This window comes from Penicillium odoratum, assembly GCF_028828045.1.
Source record: "Penicillium odoratum strain IBT 22623 chromosome Unknown utg000004l_segment0_segment0, whole genome shotgun sequence".
In the NCBI taxonomy this organism is placed as follows: Eukaryota; Fungi; Ascomycota; class Eurotiomycetes; order Eurotiales; family Aspergillaceae; genus Penicillium; species Penicillium odoratum.
In genome coordinates, this window is record NW_026643146.1 from 1,965,821 (window position 1) to 1,984,773 (window position 18,953).

The 18,953-nt window shown below is 49.3% G+C and overlaps 6 protein-coding genes across 6 annotated transcripts; 3 read left to right on the plus strand and 3 right to left on the minus strand.

Annotated features, from left to right (window-relative positions):
• Positions 1-319: 319 nt before the first annotated feature.
• On the minus strand, positions 320-5,001 carry N7520_005007 (kinetochore-microtubule binding complex subunit SPC105; the record flags this gene model as incomplete). Its single annotated transcript, XM_057138941.1, has 4 exons — positions 320-1,077; positions 1,129-4,287; positions 4,343-4,697; positions 4,762-5,001. The coding sequence occupies 4 exons, from the start codon at positions 4,999-5,001 to the stop codon at positions 320-322; spliced, it is 4,512 nt and encodes a 1,503-aa protein (XP_056997148.1).
• A 371-nt stretch (positions 5,002-5,372) lies between these two features.
• Positions 5,373-6,299, plus strand: N7520_005008 (40S ribosomal protein uS17; the record flags this gene model as incomplete). Its single annotated transcript, XM_057138942.1, has 3 exons — positions 5,373-5,550; positions 5,841-6,079; positions 6,231-6,299. 3 exons carry the CDS (start codon positions 5,373-5,375, stop codon positions 6,297-6,299), a joined length of 486 nt encoding a protein of 161 aa, XP_056997149.1.
• Positions 6,300-6,949: 650 nt separating this feature from the next.
• On the minus strand, positions 6,950-8,164 carry N7520_005009 (uncharacterized protein; the record flags this gene model as incomplete). The annotated part of the gene is made up of 1 exon (XM_057138943.1): positions 6,950-8,164. One exon carries the CDS (start codon positions 8,162-8,164, stop codon positions 6,950-6,952), a length of 1,215 nt encoding a protein of 404 aa, XP_056997150.1.
• Positions 8,165-9,881: 1,717 nt separating this feature from the next.
• Positions 9,882-11,914, plus strand: N7520_005010 (ENTH domain protein; the record flags this gene model as incomplete). Its single annotated transcript, XM_057138944.1, has 5 exons — positions 9,882-9,926; positions 9,990-10,227; positions 10,281-10,471; positions 10,523-10,634; positions 10,686-11,914. The coding sequence occupies 5 exons, from the start codon at positions 9,882-9,884 to the stop codon at positions 11,912-11,914; spliced, it is 1,815 nt and encodes a 604-aa protein (XP_056997151.1).
• Positions 11,915-12,766: 852 nt separating this feature from the next.
• Positions 12,767-14,870, plus strand: N7520_005011 (uncharacterized protein; the record flags this gene model as incomplete). The annotated part of the gene is made up of 4 exons (XM_057138945.1): positions 12,767-13,538; positions 13,594-13,916; positions 13,964-14,079; positions 14,129-14,870. The coding sequence occupies 4 exons, from the start codon at positions 12,767-12,769 to the stop codon at positions 14,868-14,870; spliced, it is 1,953 nt and encodes a 650-aa protein (XP_056997152.1).
• Positions 14,871-16,211: 1,341 nt separating this feature from the next.
• Positions 16,212-17,213, minus strand: N7520_005012 (acetate uptake transporter family protein; the record flags this gene model as incomplete). The annotated part of the gene is made up of 3 exons (XM_057138946.1): positions 16,212-16,538; positions 16,587-16,752; positions 16,813-17,213. The coding sequence occupies 3 exons, from the start codon at positions 17,211-17,213 to the stop codon at positions 16,212-16,214; spliced, it is 894 nt and encodes a 297-aa protein (XP_056997153.1).
• Between the last annotated feature and the right edge of the window lie 1,740 nt (positions 17,214-18,953).

The window sequence follows — 18,953 nt, forward strand, 5'->3', positions numbered from 1 at the left end:
TTCATCAATATTTGCTTTCCATTAATATCTAGAATTTGGGAAGACATACTCCAGATCTATATAGATTCCCAAGTATGTCCATACTTTCTATTCGTGGTGGAGCTTTTCTCCACTCATGATTTCCGGAGTTAACCTTGGAAACATGTATGAATTTGAAGGAGTATTCATTGAAATGGTAAATAGTAAACGCCATAGCCATCGAGGCAGTAAAAGGTACCCGGTTCTTAACTCCTTGCCTATGCTATTCCAGACCATCAAGCGCCTTGAAGAAACCCGAGGTATCAAGATAAAAGAAACAAACAACCACCTTGCCCTAAGCTTAAAACACCGACCCGGCAAGCTTCTGAACTGCCTTGCACCACACTCCATTTCCTAGAGCTCCCGCTTCCCCACTGTCAAGTCCCTGATCTAAGATACTTTGCATCTCCGTGTCTGGTAGACCGGACTTGTTACCAGAGCCGAAGCCATAGACTTTAGTCGCAATAACATCCATATCAAAGTCCATGGAGCCGATACATTGAGAGTCGCCACTGTCAAGATTGACGCGTGTGCGGACAGTGAAGTCGACGTCAATTCGCTTCGCTCCGCTGTTCTTCTCGGCGCCTTTGCGGCCTGGTGTGAATGGCACGGCGGCATTGCCGAGGAGTGTACAGCGGGCGCGGAGAGAGAGATTTCCCTTTGGATCGGAAAGGGTAAGACGAGTGACACCACAGAATTCGAGCATGCGGGCCTCGTTTTCAAGGCCAAGAGTGCGGTCCCAGGCGGTAGATATGAAGCGGAGAAGGTGTTTAGGGGCAACCTTGGATTGCTGTACCGTAGCTAGATGCTTCTGCAGGGATTGTAGGACCAACGATGCAATGGGGGAGAAAGACTTAATCTTGGTAAATGTCAACTCAAGAGGAAGGTTACCCTTGTCGGTTTTGGTTGAATTCTTGGTGGCAAATGCTCCAGGATGAAATTTGATCTGGAGCTGGCCTCGGTATGACATTGTCAACATGGGATCACTAGAGGATTCCGTCGGTGTTGATGCAGAGGTAATGGACCAGCCAGTTTGACGCTCGATTTTGTGGACCGAAGCTATATCTCATTTAGACGCGAATACTAACGACACTGAATGGAAAAACTCACCTTTGAGATCACTGATATCTCGAGCGCTCCACCCGCGGCATTCTTCCTTGACCCGCTCGGCCTCTTGAAACTCGGCCATGTATTTGTCCCGCATTTCCGTGCCAGCTTCAATCGATACAGTTTTCTCGTGGATCTCATTCTGCAGCTGCTGAAGTTCACGTTTCTTGACTTCGATCTCATCATCAACATTGGACAGCTTCTCACGAGTTTCCCGAAGTTCATCCTGATCGCAGCTTTCCATCTCTTCCACCAATTGCTTAAGGTTATTTGCTTCATCCTCCAGCGAGGCATTCTTCTCCACTAGTGAAGGCACGGTCCTACTGAGAAGTTCCTCGCGCTTAGACAGTAATTCGTCATCTGCCTTCATGTCATCCACATGGCGATGAAGGCCTTGCATCAAACCCTCAAGAAGTTTCATACGCCACTCATACCACGTAGCTTTGCTGAGCAGCCGCGCGTGAGTCTTGACATTTCGGAACTGATTATCCATAATAACTCGAATATCTGGTGGAGCAGTAACATACTCTCGGAATAGAGGCGGATTCTCAGTGTATGTTTCTGCCTCAATGGATCGAATCACCTGTCGGCCCTCAGAGATGTACGACTTTAGCTCGCGGCAGGAGTGCTGGTACAGCTCAAGCATAGGGACTGTGCAGAATCCGGCAACCACACAATCTTCAAAGGTGATCGTGCCTGCCTTCGGGACATTCTCGCCCGATCGTCTGGACAGTCTCCTGGTAGCACTTCCAGGGGCAGTCGTGTGGCGTCTCTTCGTTGTCGTAAGTTCCATAAAGTGAATGTTGGTCATATTTAAAAAATCTTGAAGTTGAATTGGTTCGAAATCAGGATCTTGCTCTTGTGGATTGTCTTCTTCCGGCTCAGGTTGCTGAGGATCAGAAGCAAGGTGCAGGGCATCAACTCCCTCTTTCAGCGGAGTTGCTCCCGTCTTGGTGGGGGTTTGAAGCTCCGAAAGAGAAGTAGGCGTAGTACTGCCTTTGAGAGGCGAAGAGCTATGAGCTCTCCGAACGGGAGACAGGACCGAACGGCGGCTTTTCTCATCACCCACTGTTGGTGCCGGCAGCTTTACACCTTTCACTGGACTGACATCTCGACCGCGTAGTCTCTTGGGGGAATTTTCTGCTTCCGAATCGTCCATGTCAAGCTCGAGAGGACGCTTGCCCAGGATGCCAAGAGCAGCACCAACGTGAAGACTCTTTCGACTACCCATCCTATTCTTCTTCGGGCTCATGCTTGAGATCATATCTCTCAGGTTCGAGGTCACATCACCCTCTCCTTGAGATGGAGGAATATGACCATCTTCCCTCATTTCCTCTAGCTCGCGATCCCGCTCTTCATCCGCCTGCATTTTCAATGGATCTTCAAAGCGCACACCTCCACGCGGGCGTTCTTGCGGGGTAAATTGCGGAGTACCTTCGCCGAGAGAGGGACGCTCGTCTAGTATCGCAGCCACACGAGGGGACCCAAGACCTTCCTTATCAATCCCAAGCCCCGAAGAGCGGCGACCCTCCCGGGGTTGCAAGACGATACGGGGAGTGGATTGTCCGCCAGCCATATTCTGTTCGAATATGCTTTGACGGAGAGACTTGCGTCTTTCCGCAGACTTCTGAAGCTCAGGCCGAAACAGCTTCTTGGGCGAAGCGCTTCGAAAGCTCACATTGGCAGATGGAGGGGTCTTGCCAGGCGTAGTAGGCTTTACTTGAGGTGTTGACTGCTTAGGGGGTGTCGATAGCTTATTTGACGGAGACCGGCTTCGGGTCGCTGATGTTGGAGTTCCTGGGGTACTCTTAGCTGTAGAGCTACGTCGCGAATGCCGCGATCGGATGTTGGCCAGACTGGGACTACCACTCTCAGAGGCCACAGCGGCAACGTGGGAGAGGGGAGATTTTGCCGGCGACTTTGCCGGCGATTGTCGAACATTCTCTTGGAAAGGCGAACTACCAAGTTGCCCTGACTCTGACTCGAGTTCCATGAGCATCTTCGCTTGGTCTCTGGTTTGAGTTTGGAGTCCAGGTGGTAGAATACCACCAATCGCGCCGGTCATTTCCATGTCCATGCCTCCATCAGACTCGTCGTCTCTTTCAAAACCCATACGATCGGACTTAGGGGTAGTCGAACCCTGCTGTTGAGCATATTGTGCAGTTTGAACGGGTTGTCTGTTCAAAAGACCACCAACGGCTGCAGTAAACTCCATAGTCATTTCTTCGTCTTCGTTAATGTCATCGTCGTCGAATTGAGCAGTGTTGCCTTGCGCGATTCCTCCAACCATGGCAGTCATCTCCATTGTTTGATCGTCGTAGGTCGTTTCCTGGCCTAGGGATCTGCGGGGGGCGGCGCTTTGTCGACGGCCATTTCCCAGAATGCGCCCAATAGCATTAGTGACATCCATGCTGAGTTCTTCATCTATATCTCCTTCTGACTCTGCGTACTGTCCGGTGGATGTAGCCTTTGACGGATCAGTATTCTCCTGGTCAAGTCGAGAACTGATATCATCCCAATCAAAGCTTTGACCCTTTTTGATCCACGGCTGGAAAGCGCCTGTGATTTCTTCATCGGCAATCTCCATGGAAATATCTCCATTTCCGTCATCAATGAGCTGGGTTCCGGCTTCTCTCGCAGCTTGACGCAGTGCCTCGTTGAGTTTCGCACTGGAGCTAGAACTAGCGGTTGCATCCGACTGCATGCTTGCTGCAGAGCGAGAAGTCATATCATCCATACTCATTGCGGTGCTTTCGGCATCAAACCCGTCGTCAGACTCTGAAGAATTTCCATTTTCGTCCTCACCAGCCAAACTTTGCACTCCCGTGTCTTCACTTCCAGACACCGAGCTACCGCTGAAAGGACTAGAGGAAAGAGCTGCAGAGCCTTCATCTTCTCTAGAAGACCCGGGTTGGCCTCGAATATGTACCAGGTCTTGCTGCCGAACTGGTGAGAAGCCAAAGTCGGACTCTGCATCTTCATCTGGAGAGAAGGGTGCCTCTTTCTCTGGAGAAGGCTGAGGTTGCTGAGCCTGAGCGCTGGGAGTTGAGGAAGCACGTCTAGTCGAATTTGCGGCAGATGAGGAGGTCGACTCGTCGGGGATTTCAACAACGTTCCAAGTGTGAAGTGTAGCTTCGGGGGCAAACGAGACACGGCGATTTGCTATTAAAAAAGGATTTAGTATTTCGCCTTCTCCGCTTTTCAACTGAAAACGAACCCATTGACTTTCGTCGCGCCTCTCGTTTCTCTAGAATATTTTGGCGTTCCCGATCCTTGCGTTCTTTCTCGTCGCGTTCTTTGGTTGCAGCCATCTCATCGCGAATGGCCGATGTCGCATTGAAGGTATCAAATGGATTAGAAGTATCCTCTGGGTCTAAGACAGGAGGTTGAGGCGGGGTTGCAAAATCGATCAGAAGACCTTCTTGGTTTTGGATGTTGGTGTTTGCTTTCTGGTTGGGTGCATCTCGAGCCGGGGTGCGACGGCGAACTTCCTCGAATGATGGAATGTTCCGCACTGGCGAGACAGGGACCGTGGGCTTAAGAATAGATTTAAGGGGAAAGGAGGCCGTTGACTGGAAGGTATTGAGATCCATGTTATTCAATGCGATAGGCGGGGGAGAATAAGATTGTAGCTACCTTGCGACGGTTGCCATGTGAATTCTGTAGAGCATCAAGACCACCAGGACCCAAACTTTTACTTCGGGACTTCTTGTCCCTGGTCATAGATTTGCCGTTGGCTGCAAATGGTGGCACTGCTCCGATATCTGTTGTCGCATTCTCTTTATCCAGTCCAGACGTCATCTTCGACCGCGGCACATGGGCAATAGACCGACGAGAGCGCGGTCGTGTGGCCGCAGAATCTGGGCGAGAGGACATTATGGCGGCACCCACAAAGTACTAAGCAATCATTCAAGCATGCTCCGGAGACAGAGGGCGCGGCGTGAGAGCTAAGACGAAGCTTGTCGCATTCCCCTCTTGATAAAGCCGTGTAGTCCAAACACGCCCGCGCGCGTTCCTGAGCACGTGACTGTAAACAAAGCGGATGATAGCTTATGTAATAGGATAATGATTATATAATTAAAGCCCTAACCCGCTATGCACTAGTCCTGAATAGGGCTAGCGGGCACACACACAATAATCACCGCTCCAAACCTTTCGCCTTTAGCGAAACTTCCTGATTCTCGACGTCAAACCCGCCAATCTCTTCGACACCCGCTTCCTCCGTCGACAGGAAAACAACCGCAACCATGGCCACCGAGTTGAACGTCCAGTCCGAGCGCGCTTTCCAGAAGCAGCCTCACATCTTCTTGAACTCCAAGACCAAGGCCAAGTCATCCAAGAAGGCTGGTCAGAACCGCCGGTGGTACAAGGAGGTCGGTCTCGGTTTCCGTACCCCTTTGACCGCCATTGAGGGCAGCTACATCGGTATGCACGATCCACGATTTCTCCAATCGGCACGATATCTACGAAAATTTTGGTCTTTTTGAAGGATGGGAAGGGAGGCAAAGAACAGGGTGGACCCAGGGCTGCAAGAGCATTGATTGCAATTGTGCGACATCGATTGAACTATGCGACGACAATGTATTCGCTCCGACCAGCAACTCTGCTTTTGATTGCCACGACATATACGCCTCCATACCTTGAAAAAGACCCAAAGACCTCGAAGATTTATCAGCCGACCCAGGGTCAAGCCAATCGCTAATAATTTTCTATAGACAAGAAGTGCCCCTTCACCGGTCTCGTCTCCATCCGTGGTCGTATCCTGACCGGCCGTGTCGTCTCCACCAAGATGCACCGCACCATCGTCATCCGCCGCGAGTACCTCCACTACGTCCCCAAGTACAACCGTTACGAGAAGCGCCACAAGAACCTGGCTGCTCACGTTTCCCCCGCTTTCCGTGTTGAGGAGGGTGACTGGGTCACCGTTGGCCAGTGCCGTCCCCTCTCCAAGACTGTACGTTTTCACCCAACAAGAAGTCGATGAATTGCTGCAGCGACGTAGGGGTCATGTTCTGCATTTCTGGAGAACGCGACTCTTTCCATCCTCGGCACAGCACAGGCTACATCTGCATCATTTAGATCAATAACTAACTTCAATTCTCTAGGTCCGCTTCAACACTCTGCGTGTCCTGCCCCGCACTGGTAAGGCTGTCAAGTCTTTCGCCAAGTTCTAAGCGTTTGAAGAAACTGGGTGCTCGGAATGGACAAGGCGAAGGAAGCGGTTTGAACTGGATATAGAGGAATTTCGAAGGGGTCGGGATAGTTTACGAGTTTCCATGTCCCAGATACCTTGCTGAAGAATGTGTATCCACACAAAAAGCAAAAATATTTCATCGATCCTCCTGCTATGGAAACCCGTACGCCCGTCCCAGGCGATAAAGACCAGGACGGGTCTGTTCTCGATGCTACATTTAATTCTTCAAATCCGTGCTTTTGAGGCTGTGATTTGTACACTAGGAGGAATCGATATTTCCGTTTACTGCAAGTTTGGTGTCACGGATAGGACCTGTCCATTCTTGCTTCATCGTAGTATTAGTGTGGAACAATTGACTGGCAAGCGATGGTAAAGCAGTGTTGGATTACTCTCCAGACTCTTTTTGGCGTCAAGTATAAGGTGATATCAAACTACCGTGGGATACCAAATCATGCGAGTGGAGTTAAAATTCAAGGTGTCCAGCTTTGCTATTGCTACATCCATTTCATCAAAATTCACGGTCTAAGGCTCATTACCCTTTGTCTGATCCTTTGACAATATCAATCACTGATTTCTCTTTCGATCACCGCCGCTCAACATATAGTCTACAATTTGCTTGCCTTTCCATTTTCAAGCATAGTTCTCTGAAGGCGGCCAGCTGATGTCTCTCTCGAAGTCGATCGGAATCGGGGAAATGAGCATGATCTCCGCAGTTTGCTGGGCCCTATTTGTCGATGGCGTAAAGAGTTGAACATTGAGAGGTCCTCGTTCGTCCTGCATCATCTCTTCTTCTTCGAATATCTGACCCCAACGCCACGGTTCATCATCGTCAATGGAATCTTGGGTCGAGAATGGTGGACTGGGTGTATCATATCGACGAGCAGGGGCTTCTGGTGAAGCCGAACCAGTTTCCTGATAGGGGTCTTCACTTTCAGAGCTGTGGTCAAGATCACTTCGAGAAGGCGCATATGTTGATGCATCAGATGCGGATACCCTTTTGTAATTGAATGGTTCTCGGGGTCCAATCTCCATGTTGCTGATATCTATATCTTGAGCCCTGTCTTCGGCGACCTGGTCAAGGTAGCCGAACCTGTTGCTCACCCATGCTTCCTCAAATCTTTCTGCGACCAGGCCCACGTGTTTTGGCGGTACGTTGAGCAGGGTTGCCATTCTCTCCAGGGTCACACAATGGTTAGCGCCGGTTTTCAACTTTTGAGCAAGCTCTCGGTACAAGCTCGCTCCGCAAAACGAGTGGCTCTTGATAAGATCGAGCTGGAGGAATTCATTGATGTCTGAAAATTCACTTGCTATCGTTTCCAGATGAGTGATCTTAAACATGCATGAGATCGCGGCTTGAGGAATTTTTCCCCAAATGAGGTATTCCCCATAGCCTTTCCAGTGAGGTGTTTCGGTTTCGGTTAGCAGCACCAAATTTGAAGCTTTAACAACCAGGGTGTTGATTTCCGATGTATCGATGATGGCAACAGTGGCTCCCTGTTTGTTCCAAAGGGCCCTGTGGATAGGTGTGAGCGGAAGTCGGGATGCTGATATGAAGGGTGACGAGATCATTGCTTTGGTCACATGGCTCTTGAAGAATTGAAGGTATTGCTTGCGGGTGAGTTTATCTACATCAATGCCGGTCTTTTCGTCCTTTTGGAAGAGCCCTGCCAGGAAGCCTTTTCGTGAATTTAATCCCTGGGAATCAAAATTCGACCACCTGAACAAAAGAGGTGGTAATTCGTCGACGGAACAGACTCCAGGGAGACCTTCCTCGTCTTTCGAGTCCGTCTTTGGAGTGAAAAGTCTCGCAATGTCTACATCGTCAGGGAATGTGTCTATTTCCATCATATCAGGGGATAGTCGTGTCTCGTCTTCGGAGCAGACAGCTCCTTCTCTGTAGCACCAGAGACAAATATTTCCATGGCTGTTGACGAGACGCTCTTGTTCTTGTCGAAGTGACGGTTGGGGAGGCGAGGCCGGCGTTACAGTCTCATTTTCACTGCCTTGCTGCTCTGTGTCTTGTTGATATGATGGCCCATGAGGCAGGCTCGGTGTTACAGATTGATTCTCACGCTCAGGTCGTGTTCGTAATTGTTCAGTCGGGCAAGTCAAAAAGCTGGGTGGAGTCTGGTCCTATGAGTGCAGAATTAAATTAGATTGGAATTAGAGACCTGGTATTCATTTCGACTCTCACCGACCAGAGAATGGACTCTGCATATCCATTCAGGTTTTTTCAAGGTCAAAGATTTGTAGCTTCGACTTGTCGATATCGTCTCGGGGTTTCTCATGCAAAAAGACTCCCAACTTTCCGGCAGCTTCTCTGATAGTGTCAATGCAAGTCTTCCATTCAGCATCAGTTCGAAATTCGGTGGCGAGATGAACATGGTACCACACGGGATTCATCTCCAGCCTCATTCCCGACCATTGGGTGTGCAACAGGGGATACGCCAAATTTGTTCGAAAGCCACGGTCTGCCAGGTGTTGTCTAAATATCTCAGAAAACACTCGACATAGTGTTTCTTTTTTCTCCCAAGAGAAAAATCTATAGAGACAACATAGTACTTGCCGTTTTGTCGTGTCCCAGTTAACCTTGGGTTTCTTGGGGGTTCTTTTCTTGGCCATTTTGGGACGTGAGCGATATGGTCTTCGAATCGCCAGGCTGACTCGTTCAGTGATGAGATAGGGGACAAGGTAAAGTTTCAGGCCGATGAATGAAAAAGGAACAAAGTGTATTGGAAGGGAAGGCGGTGGTGTCAGTAAGTAAAAGACTCAAACGTAAAAATCAAAACAAATAGCAGACAAAGATAAGGATTTTGAGACGTTCCACACAAGGCCTCTGCCCAGGTGGACTTCAGTACCTACCTAGATAGGTTTGTAGAGATTAGCCTTGGGACAGCATTGTACAGTAGGCTGTTGATTTTTCTGGTGCTTATATGCTGTCAACTATCCTCATTTGACCCTTCCTCGGGAAGTATATATCTGATATATAATGTATAAGTACTTGACCTCGGGAGTCCAAACATTTGTATGGCCAAATCAATCCATTTTGACTGTCCATGCTAGAAGATAACTTCCTTTCCAATCTTAAATCTAGATTGCTAGATCCATTGAGCATAAGTCATGTATACTATATCAAGTGTATAACTTTCGGCATTACCGACGATCCTCGTGCTGTCAAATTACGCTATACCTGATCGGGCCGCAACGAACCGGTGCAAGCTCCCGCCCACGTCTCAACCCTTAGGACTTTACTCTCCACCCTCTAGGTTCCCCCCCCCCATTATCCTTACCACATCTCTGTCCCCCTCAAGTGCTTGTTGACGAACCCGTTTGGTCCTGGAAAAGCGTTGTCATTATTGCCTCAGGCTTCCGTGATGGCTCAATGAGCCACCCCGTCGGCGATACCGGTGTTGATTGAGGATCCACACGGCTCCTTACCAAGGCATTCACTTCTGAAGCGGGCTCTTCAGTTTCTCTTACACAACCCTCGGATTTATATCCTCCAACACGCGCAATTGATTTTAAGTAAAGAAGTGGACACGGACTAGGAATCCCGAAGACCATGACCGGTTTCGAGAAGTCCGTCAAAGGGGCCACCAAGCTCAAGGTGCGTGTTGCCGATCTACCCCACGCAGTTCCTACGCATACTGAGACCTAAATTCCCTTACAGCTTGCGGCTCCCAAATCTAAATATGTCGAAACTATCTTGGTGGCGACCCATACTGGCGAGGCGGGTGTCGCGGAAGTTTTCCGAACACTTCAGCACCGACTTCGCGACTCAGCGTGGACAATTGTGTTCAAAGCGCTGATTATCGTTCATCTCCTCATTCGCGAGGGCCAACAGGATGCCGCACTCAGCTACCTTGCCGATAACCCGAAGAAGATTGCGCCCAGTAATTTCTCTGAAGGTGAGACTCCCTAGCAATCCAATCTGGGGAGACAGTGTGTTAACGAGGTGCAGCGCAATCACAGGGGCGTAATATCCGTCGGTACGCCGAGTATCTTATTACACGCGCAAAGGCGTTCGAAGCCACGAAGACAGACTACGTGCGAAGCGGCCCAGGGCGCCTGAAGCGATTAAGTGTGGACAAGGGTCTTTTGCGGGAGACGGAATTTGTACAGAAGCAGATCCGGGCATTGCTGCGGTGTGATGTGGGTAAACCCCTTGGCGCAGATATGACTATTCAAACTAATGTGCCATAGCTGTTGACCGATGAGCCCGAGAACGAGATCAGCTTGACTGCTTTCCGCCTTCTGACCCTCGACCTCCTGGTTCTATACTCTGTTATGAATGAAGGAACAATCAATGTCTTGGGTATGCTCTACAAGTCCAACTCAGATCTACCTGCATTCTGACCTTCAACAGAACATTACTTTGAGATGTCAAGGCCGGATAGTGAACGTGCTTTGGCCATTTACAAAACATTTACCAAACAGACAGAAGAGGTAGTCGGATTTCTTGGAGTCGCAAGGCACTTCCAGTCCGCCACTCGTTTGGAAATCCCCAAACTCAAACATGCGTCTACGGACTTAGCGCGCCTCCTTGAAGATGATTTAAATGACCCGGACTTCGATCTCCGCCGGAGAGAATATTTGAGCGGGAAAGGAATCAAGCAAGAGGGTCGTGCTCCGCCTGCAGCATCGGCTTTATCCAGTCAAGCAATTGCGCCCCAGCAACAGCAACAGCAACAGCAATCTGCACCGCAACCCGCACAGCAAAAGCCGCCACCATCGGATCTGATTGATTTCTTTGACTCGATTGAACAGAACCAGCAGCCTATGGCTCAACAAGCACCGGCGCAGTACCAGCAGACTGGATTTCAACCCCAACAGCCCGGATTCCAGCAGCCTCAACAGGCGTTCTATCCGCAACAGACAGGTTTCCCACAGCAGCAACAACAGCCGCAGATGACAGGGTATGGCGCACAAATCTACGGTGTTCAGCAACAAAACACCGGCAATCCGTTTGGACAACCGGCGCAGCCGCTTCAATCCACGCCGACTGGTGCTGGATTTGGGGGCTACACGCCGCAACCACCGCAAGCACAAGCATATGGATTCCAGTCGCAACTGGCCCCGATTCCGCAGAATGCAATCCCCTCATATCCCCAGCAACAACCCATGCAGAATCAGCAGGCACTGCAGCCACCATCCACACCCACCAACCCTTTCCGCCAGTCAATGTTGATGAACCAGAATACCGGCGGTGCCCCTGCCCCTGCCACCCCGCTGCAACGGCAGAACACCAATCCCTTTGCCAAGCGAATCGCCGTGGCCGCACCCCAGTCAAACTTTGGTGCTGAACCCGTTCCCCAAATGCCCCAAGTGTCGTCAATCCCTCAACAGTCACCTCAATCGCTTCAGCCCCAGCGGACTGGGACCAACCCCTTCGCTCGACCCGCGGTCCCGACTCAAACCACTGGGTTGCAACCCCTCCAGCCGACTCCTACGGGCAGTACAAATCCTTTCCGTCAAAGCCAATTCATCCATCAACAGACCGGACAAGGGTGGCAAGCGAGCGGACAAAATGGTACGATGGGTGGGTTAGAACAGTTGGAGACCGTGCCCATCTTCCCGCGACCGGGTATGACCTAGTTTCCACTTTACATAACCTTATGCATTTCTATCATATTTTTTTCTTTTTGTAATTTCAATTAATCACCATCATGACCTAATTTTCAATGGTCGAATCATTGCGTTGCAGAGCAATAGAGTACATTTGCATATGATATGGACATGACCTTATACGTGATGTGCGCACGTGGAACGAAAAGCTGATCATAGATGGCAGATATACGTAAGGGGCTAAAGTAACAAAAGTACATTGTTCATTTGTTAAATCCACTACGGAGTACTCCGTGCGTAAGTACGGAGAGTTGCAAGTATTTCATTTCGGGTAAAAGGTGCATCAAGCGTTGGTCGAATCCAATCTTTAGCTTCTTTGGTGGATCCGATTGGGCCCATAGGAGTGTATCCACTGGAAAGTGCTGCTTCGAGTAGTCTGGCCGCTGCAGATTATTAGTTGAAGCGCCACCAAATGCAATACCCAAGGAGATCAGTTTGACTTGTTCCACTTTTAAGCGAGCTGCGAAAGAAAGAGAAAAAAAAGTAGGAAAGTTGGGATAATACACTACGTATAACTGTCTCCAAAGTACAAAAAAAGTGGAAATCAAGTTGGAGTCAGAATACAAGGTCGAGACCTTGAAAGATTTGGGTTAAGTTTTGATTCCAAATCCTTTCGTACCGGGTTTGCCCTTTTCAAGATCTTGAATCTTGAGTTGTTCTGGAATTCTGAAATTCCCCGGGTAATGAGGCGCAGCGCATCAGCGGTATGATTCGTTCTTTGGTATAGAAATTCATCCATATATTTTCGAGTACAACTTGATTTCTACCCCGCTGATCCCCTGGAGAACCTCTCCCCATCTCCTTTCCAATTCCACTCGTATCATGCCCAAATCATTTCACGGCGACGAATCTCTCCCCGTGCGATCTGGGCCACCGGCTCCGCCATCGCCGAGCGATCCGATCCCCCACATTGACCCTGATACCGTTGCTCCCGCCACCCCGACAGAGCTCTCCTCCACTTCAGCGATTGCGCCACCAGAACCAGCGCCAGCGCCAGCATCAGCGCCGACTTCCGAATCACCGCCTGTTCCAACTGCAAATGATCGCAATGTGCCAAAGGTCCGCAAGCCTCGCAAGGCCGCCAACACGGCGGTCAAGTCAACATTATTCTGGGTCAATACGGATCTGGATACCGCGTCAGCTGGGAAAAGGGATGAGACGTTGAAGCGCATTCGATCGCATGTCATGTCAGAGCATAATCGCAAAAAACGATTGGAAAATACAAAACGATATAAAGGAAAAACCTTCAAACACCTGCCCTTCAATCCGCCAGATCAAATCCCAGGTGTCGGACCGCCTCCGCCTCCGGTACTCTCACCCCCGTTATCGGCGTCCTCGACTCCAAGCTCGAACAATAGTCGCAAGGTCTCGTATGCCGTGGAACAAGATACAAACCAGGATTTGGTTACAACACAAGGGAGACGTTATTTCTCGTCTGTGTCGTCGACAGAATTGTTGGAGGATGGATATGATGGGATGGGTTACCAGAATAGGGTTCCGCAAATATGGAGTCCTTTGGGATCGGGGGCTCATGACCCTTTTAATACTGGACATACTCAGCTTACGGACCGGATGATGCGGCATCTGCAGAACTGTTAGTTCACCCCAGGGCATTACCTTGATAGGAAGGATCGCTAACCTTGTCATAGTTCTCTGGGATTTGACGCAAGAGGCACATCCATTGCAGAGACGGTATAAACCTAAGTTGCAAGCGCATTGGGCCTCCTTGATTCAGCGAGACCCGGCTATTCTACACGCGACAATCTGCATGTCCACTTCCAATGCGGCCATGCAGAGAGGCGAGTTACCTCTGAGAGACCCAGATGCCAACGTACAGCGTCCTCCTCTTGTCGTTGATACTATACATCACCGCGGTGAGACCATCCGCCTCGTCAACGAGGGATTGTCAGATCCTGTTAAGGCCTCTAGTGATGAGCTCATTGCTGCGGTGTCAACATTATTGACCATTGAGGTGAGTGCCATGTGGATTGTCAGGTGACAGTGACTTACAAGTCCTAGATTGCATCTGGCAATGCCGAATATATGAAGATCCATCTGGCTGGTTTGCGACAGATGATCGGACTGCGCAACAACTTTGCGGACGTTCTCCCGGATATCCGCTTTCAGATTTCATGGTTCGTCAGGCCTGTCGTAGCCGGCAGGTAGTTTGCTAATAATGACCAGGACTGATATTCGAGTCGCTTGCATGACAATGGAAAAGCCGATATTCCAATTTGTCCGAGCTACACGTCCTGAAGGATTCACGCTCCTTCCACCCACGGAAGATGCCGCATTACTTGCAACCCGCCTAGTCCCCCTGATCGGAGTCACCGGCATCTTCAGCGAAACATTCGCTAAAATAATTTACGACCTCCACGAACTATGCTGGTACGCAGAATGGGTCAAGGGAAATAACGGATACAAAGAATTCAGCGACGAAACTGAAGATTACTTCAACTTCGAGGTACTCTCTGTAGAGTACTCCCTGCACCAAGACCGATTTCTTCCCACCGGCGAACCGAAAGGCGACAACTCCATCGAGGGCTGCTGCCGCCTAGCCTGTCTATGCTTTCACAACAGTGCCATCTGGAACTTCTACCCGATGATAGCTCCGCTTCTCCCGAAACCAATCTTATGCCTCCGCGCCGCCCTGGAGAAGACTATTGCATCTGGACTGTTCGTGTTGTGCCGCGACCTGCTGATATGGCTACTTTTCATCGGTGCATCATGTAGCCAAGTCATGCCTGCTGAGCGCAACTACTTCATCACCGAGCTGGCAACAGCAACTCGTCTGCATGGCGTGACTTCATGGCAGGAATGTCGAAATATCCTGCTCGGCTTCTTCTACACCGATCGTGTCCACTTGCCTATGTTGCGCCAGATCTGGCAGGAAGTCCGGGTGCAATCGCAGTCACCTGGTATGTGAGCTTTATACCCATACCCGATGATTTGGACACTGTCTATTCCATACAAACGTATATAATATACCCCTTAGTACATAATAACCATCTCTCTTCATGAATTACAATATCGACTGTTGAAAGTCTGGATTGATTTTCTAGACGCTTATCTACTTAACTTGACTTGGGATGAAATAGAATGGAGCGGTGAGCCCGCCAGACTAGTGACTAGTTAGTTATACACCGTCTTCTTTGGTGCGAGGTCCTTGGCCCGAACAATGGTCCACCGTTAAATAACCGAAAGCTCAGCTTCCATGAATGCAGCATATGCAGAGAAAAATATGAGTCTCTCGTAATATCCATAATCCTCACATTTGAAAGAAAGAAGCCGAATCAATAGTGATAACATAAAAAGTTCGTGTTTAAACAATACCAACCCCTGAGCCTCGTATACCTCGAATCCCGAAGCCCTCGTGTACTTCGAATCCCGAAGCACCACCGAGTTTCAGCCGGGTGGATGCCGGCACAAACTCGGAGTCAACAATAGAAATTGGAATAGAAATAATCCCTCATCCTCAAGCTCAACTATTTTCATTTCGTTCTATTCCAACTCACAAGACAGTTCCTTCATCCCCTTCCAATTCCTTCTCTTCTCGTTGTCTGTCACTTGGGAACTACCGAACCGAACATTCAATATTTGGTTGAACTCGGCATTTCCGATGAACAAAGTTGCACTAGACGCCAAATTAACGCCAGAAATCTCCCCCAAACCAATCCTGTCGGGCATAGGAATATGCGGCGCAAAAGAGGTCGGCTATTCTCCACTTGCTGGGAGCTGACTTGTTCGCAAACATGGAAGGCGTTTGTGTGGGGGATATAGCATATTCCGGATTCCGAGTTGATGGAGGAAGTTCTTGCAGGGGCAGGAGTATCTTCCTCTTTACCTACTTACTCGATATTCTACAAGAGGTTTCCAAGCATCCACAGGTACAAGCATACAGGTACGTGACGAGAACAAGATCATTATAACATAAGATGCATTATTAACTAAGGGAATACAAAAAGGAAACAATAGAACCGCATACGATCCTCAATTATATACCCAAACCGCAGAAGCAAGCTTCCAGCAAAGCTGCAAGGCTTTGGAATTGTCCCACTGCACGCTCGCCTTCCTGACCAAAGATCACACGGAACAGCAATATGCGGACATGGCACAGCCAAGTTACTCATAACGACCAAAAGCACGAAATTCCAACGAGCCGAACATTTTGTCCAAAGAACCACCACAACTGCACAAATTGTACAAGACGGGATCGGGTATCAAAAATTACAAGCGCACTTCACGCATCCTATCCACGGGGAGATATTTATGCCATCTCCGCGTCGGTCTTCTGACTCTGACGGCGGCTACGGCCGGTGGGGGACCAGGGGAAGTGGATAACGGGACAGATGAAGAAGCTGTTGCTGGTATCGGCGATACCGGCCAGAGCGTTGTACCAGGCGGCGAATGCGGCCAGGAGACCGAAGAGACCACCTGCTTTGGCGATCTTGGGGTTGGCAGCAGTACCTCCTCCCTGTAGGTAGGCGATACCGAGCAGGAGGAAGGTAATGTCCAGGAAGAAGAAGAGCAGGAAGAAGGCGACGGTTGACTTCAAGGTACAGAAGACTAGGATGGTGGTGAAGATGAACCAGCCCTGATTCAATTAGTTGGGAAGGTGAGAGGAAAGAAGAGGAAGACATACCATCAAGAAGAGACCGAAGGAATAGTTGAAGTTCTTGGTATCTGCACCACCTAATTCTGTGGCAATCTCGAACCCGCCCGGGGTCAAGACGATGGCGAATGAGAGCCAGAAACCGCCATACGAAGACAGAGCAGTGGCACCAAAGGTGTTACCGACAGCCATTTCCCTGCGACATCATTAGCACACTTTCTATTGAGGACAGACGGAGACAGAAACACAAACATACCACATGCCAGCCAGCAGCTGGACCAGACCACCATAACCAAAGGCCAAGGCGACGACAATGTTAGGCGCAGTGATATCAGCAGCACCCATGTTGATAGCACTCAACACGAAAGTGGTGAGAGCGAAAGCGCACAGACCCAAAGGAGCAGGGTTACCGAACTTGCGGCCCTCAACCGGCTTGTACAGACCAGGCTGGAACTCACCACCGAATGGACGAAGGAGACCCTCAGTGGTATTGACCTGAGCGAGAGGGCCATATCCGAAACGGGCAGCGGCGCGGGCGACCTCGTGCTCGTGGGTCAATTGAGGGTGAACGGGAGCACCATCAGTGGATTGCTGAGGAGCAATGCCACCCATGTCCTTCTCGACAGCACCGTTGTGGGACTCGGCGGCGGAAGACATGATGAATCCTGATTCTAATTTTTTTAGGAATTTGTTTTTCTTTTGTGGAGGAAATGGAAAGCGTGATGGGGCGTGAAACGTTAAAAAAGGTAAGGGGAAGGGTAAGTATCCAGCTCGCTGGATAAAGCTCCGGTAACACAGTTACACGAGAAGAAGAATGATCAAAGGGGCCAAACAGCACTGCTGGGCGTGAAAGATGGGCAGGGGAAAAGGTCAGGGAGGTGGCAAGCTAATATAACATTTTGGTTCGGCTCAAGCTTCAAGCTTCTCGGCTTTGACGCTAACAGGCAAAATGTTCATGGGGAACAAGAACCGCTGTTCCGAAAAAAAAAAAAAAAACAAATTCGGTTGGGACAAAAGGAAGTTAAAGTGGAGAAATCGACTTACCCGCTTTACAGAAAAGCTCTCAAATCAAATGATATGCAGGATTCGGTCCCACCAAGAGGTTCAACTTAATTGGAATGGAAGTGGACCAAAAGATGAAGATCAAGAACAGAACAGAGAGCCAAGCACAACCAGGCACCTGGGGGGAGGTTATATGTTTCAAGGTTGGTACTTTTACTCAATTATCCCTTTTATCCATTGATATTAATTTTAACGTGCAGCATTGGAAGGGGACTGTGTTCTAGTGGATCCGTGGAGAAAAATACGAAATAAACTGGGCACGGAGTTAAGGATAATGACAAAGTCAATGGATCCGGGGGTTTAACTTGTTTGATGTCACCAAGTGATTTTCACTTTCCGCCACTCAATCAATTGGAGTAAGTGGGTCCCATCCATTCACACAGGGTCTTTTCATCTCTCTGCTGACCTTGTACCAAGTACCATGGGTAACTTCCCATATCCGTTGATTCCTAACGGGGTAAAGGCACGGACTTGGGTGTTCTCAAACGTGGCAAAAATCCCAGCTTCTGGGGTGAACCGCTTGTTGATCTTTGGACCTAAAGTCAGCCACAAGCCCACTTATCTCCAATTATTCTGTGTTAGCAGATACTGTATTGGCCTTCATGATTAACATGTTCATGTTCTATTGACTTCACTACTGTACAGTACGGAGTACAGATGCAGATCATCCGGCTAATATGACAAAGGCTTGGCAATTTACGCACCAATGAATTTCCACCAATTCCTCGATACAGGAAACTGGACTGAGCCGCTCCCCCACTCATAACCGCAACAATCCGCCCCTTTTTGGAGTCTCGGGTCGTACAATACAAGCACGGTTCACAGTGGACCTATCATTGCATGACACCAAACCAAACTAATCAATTATTCCCACCGCGTGGGGTTCTCAAGATGTCTTCGCCCACACTTGAATCCTCGTTAAACCAGTGAGTGCTTGTTTCATGAACACGGCTTACAGTAGACCTTGATAGAGGTATGTATCAAGCCCACTGACCCCCATTGAATAGACTTTTATGGCGCCTCCGTCGTGGCAGTGAGAAGCATCGTTTCTGCTCGCGCTAAACCATGACAGGCCATCTCCCCGTCCCACCTGCCGTGCCAAATACACTAATCTATCTGATGGGTCTTTTTCACCGCTTTTTTTTTCATTTTTTTTTTTTTTTTTTTGACTTGCTTTTCTCTGCGAGGAGCTACAGCTTTGACACGCATGTCAGTGGAACATCAGTGGAACGCAGCTCTCAGCACTCCACACCAGCCGAAAAATGGCTATGTTTCCTTGGAAACTGTGGTCCCAAAGCCCGCTAGCTAACTAGTTAAACGTGGGTTTTGTGTCTC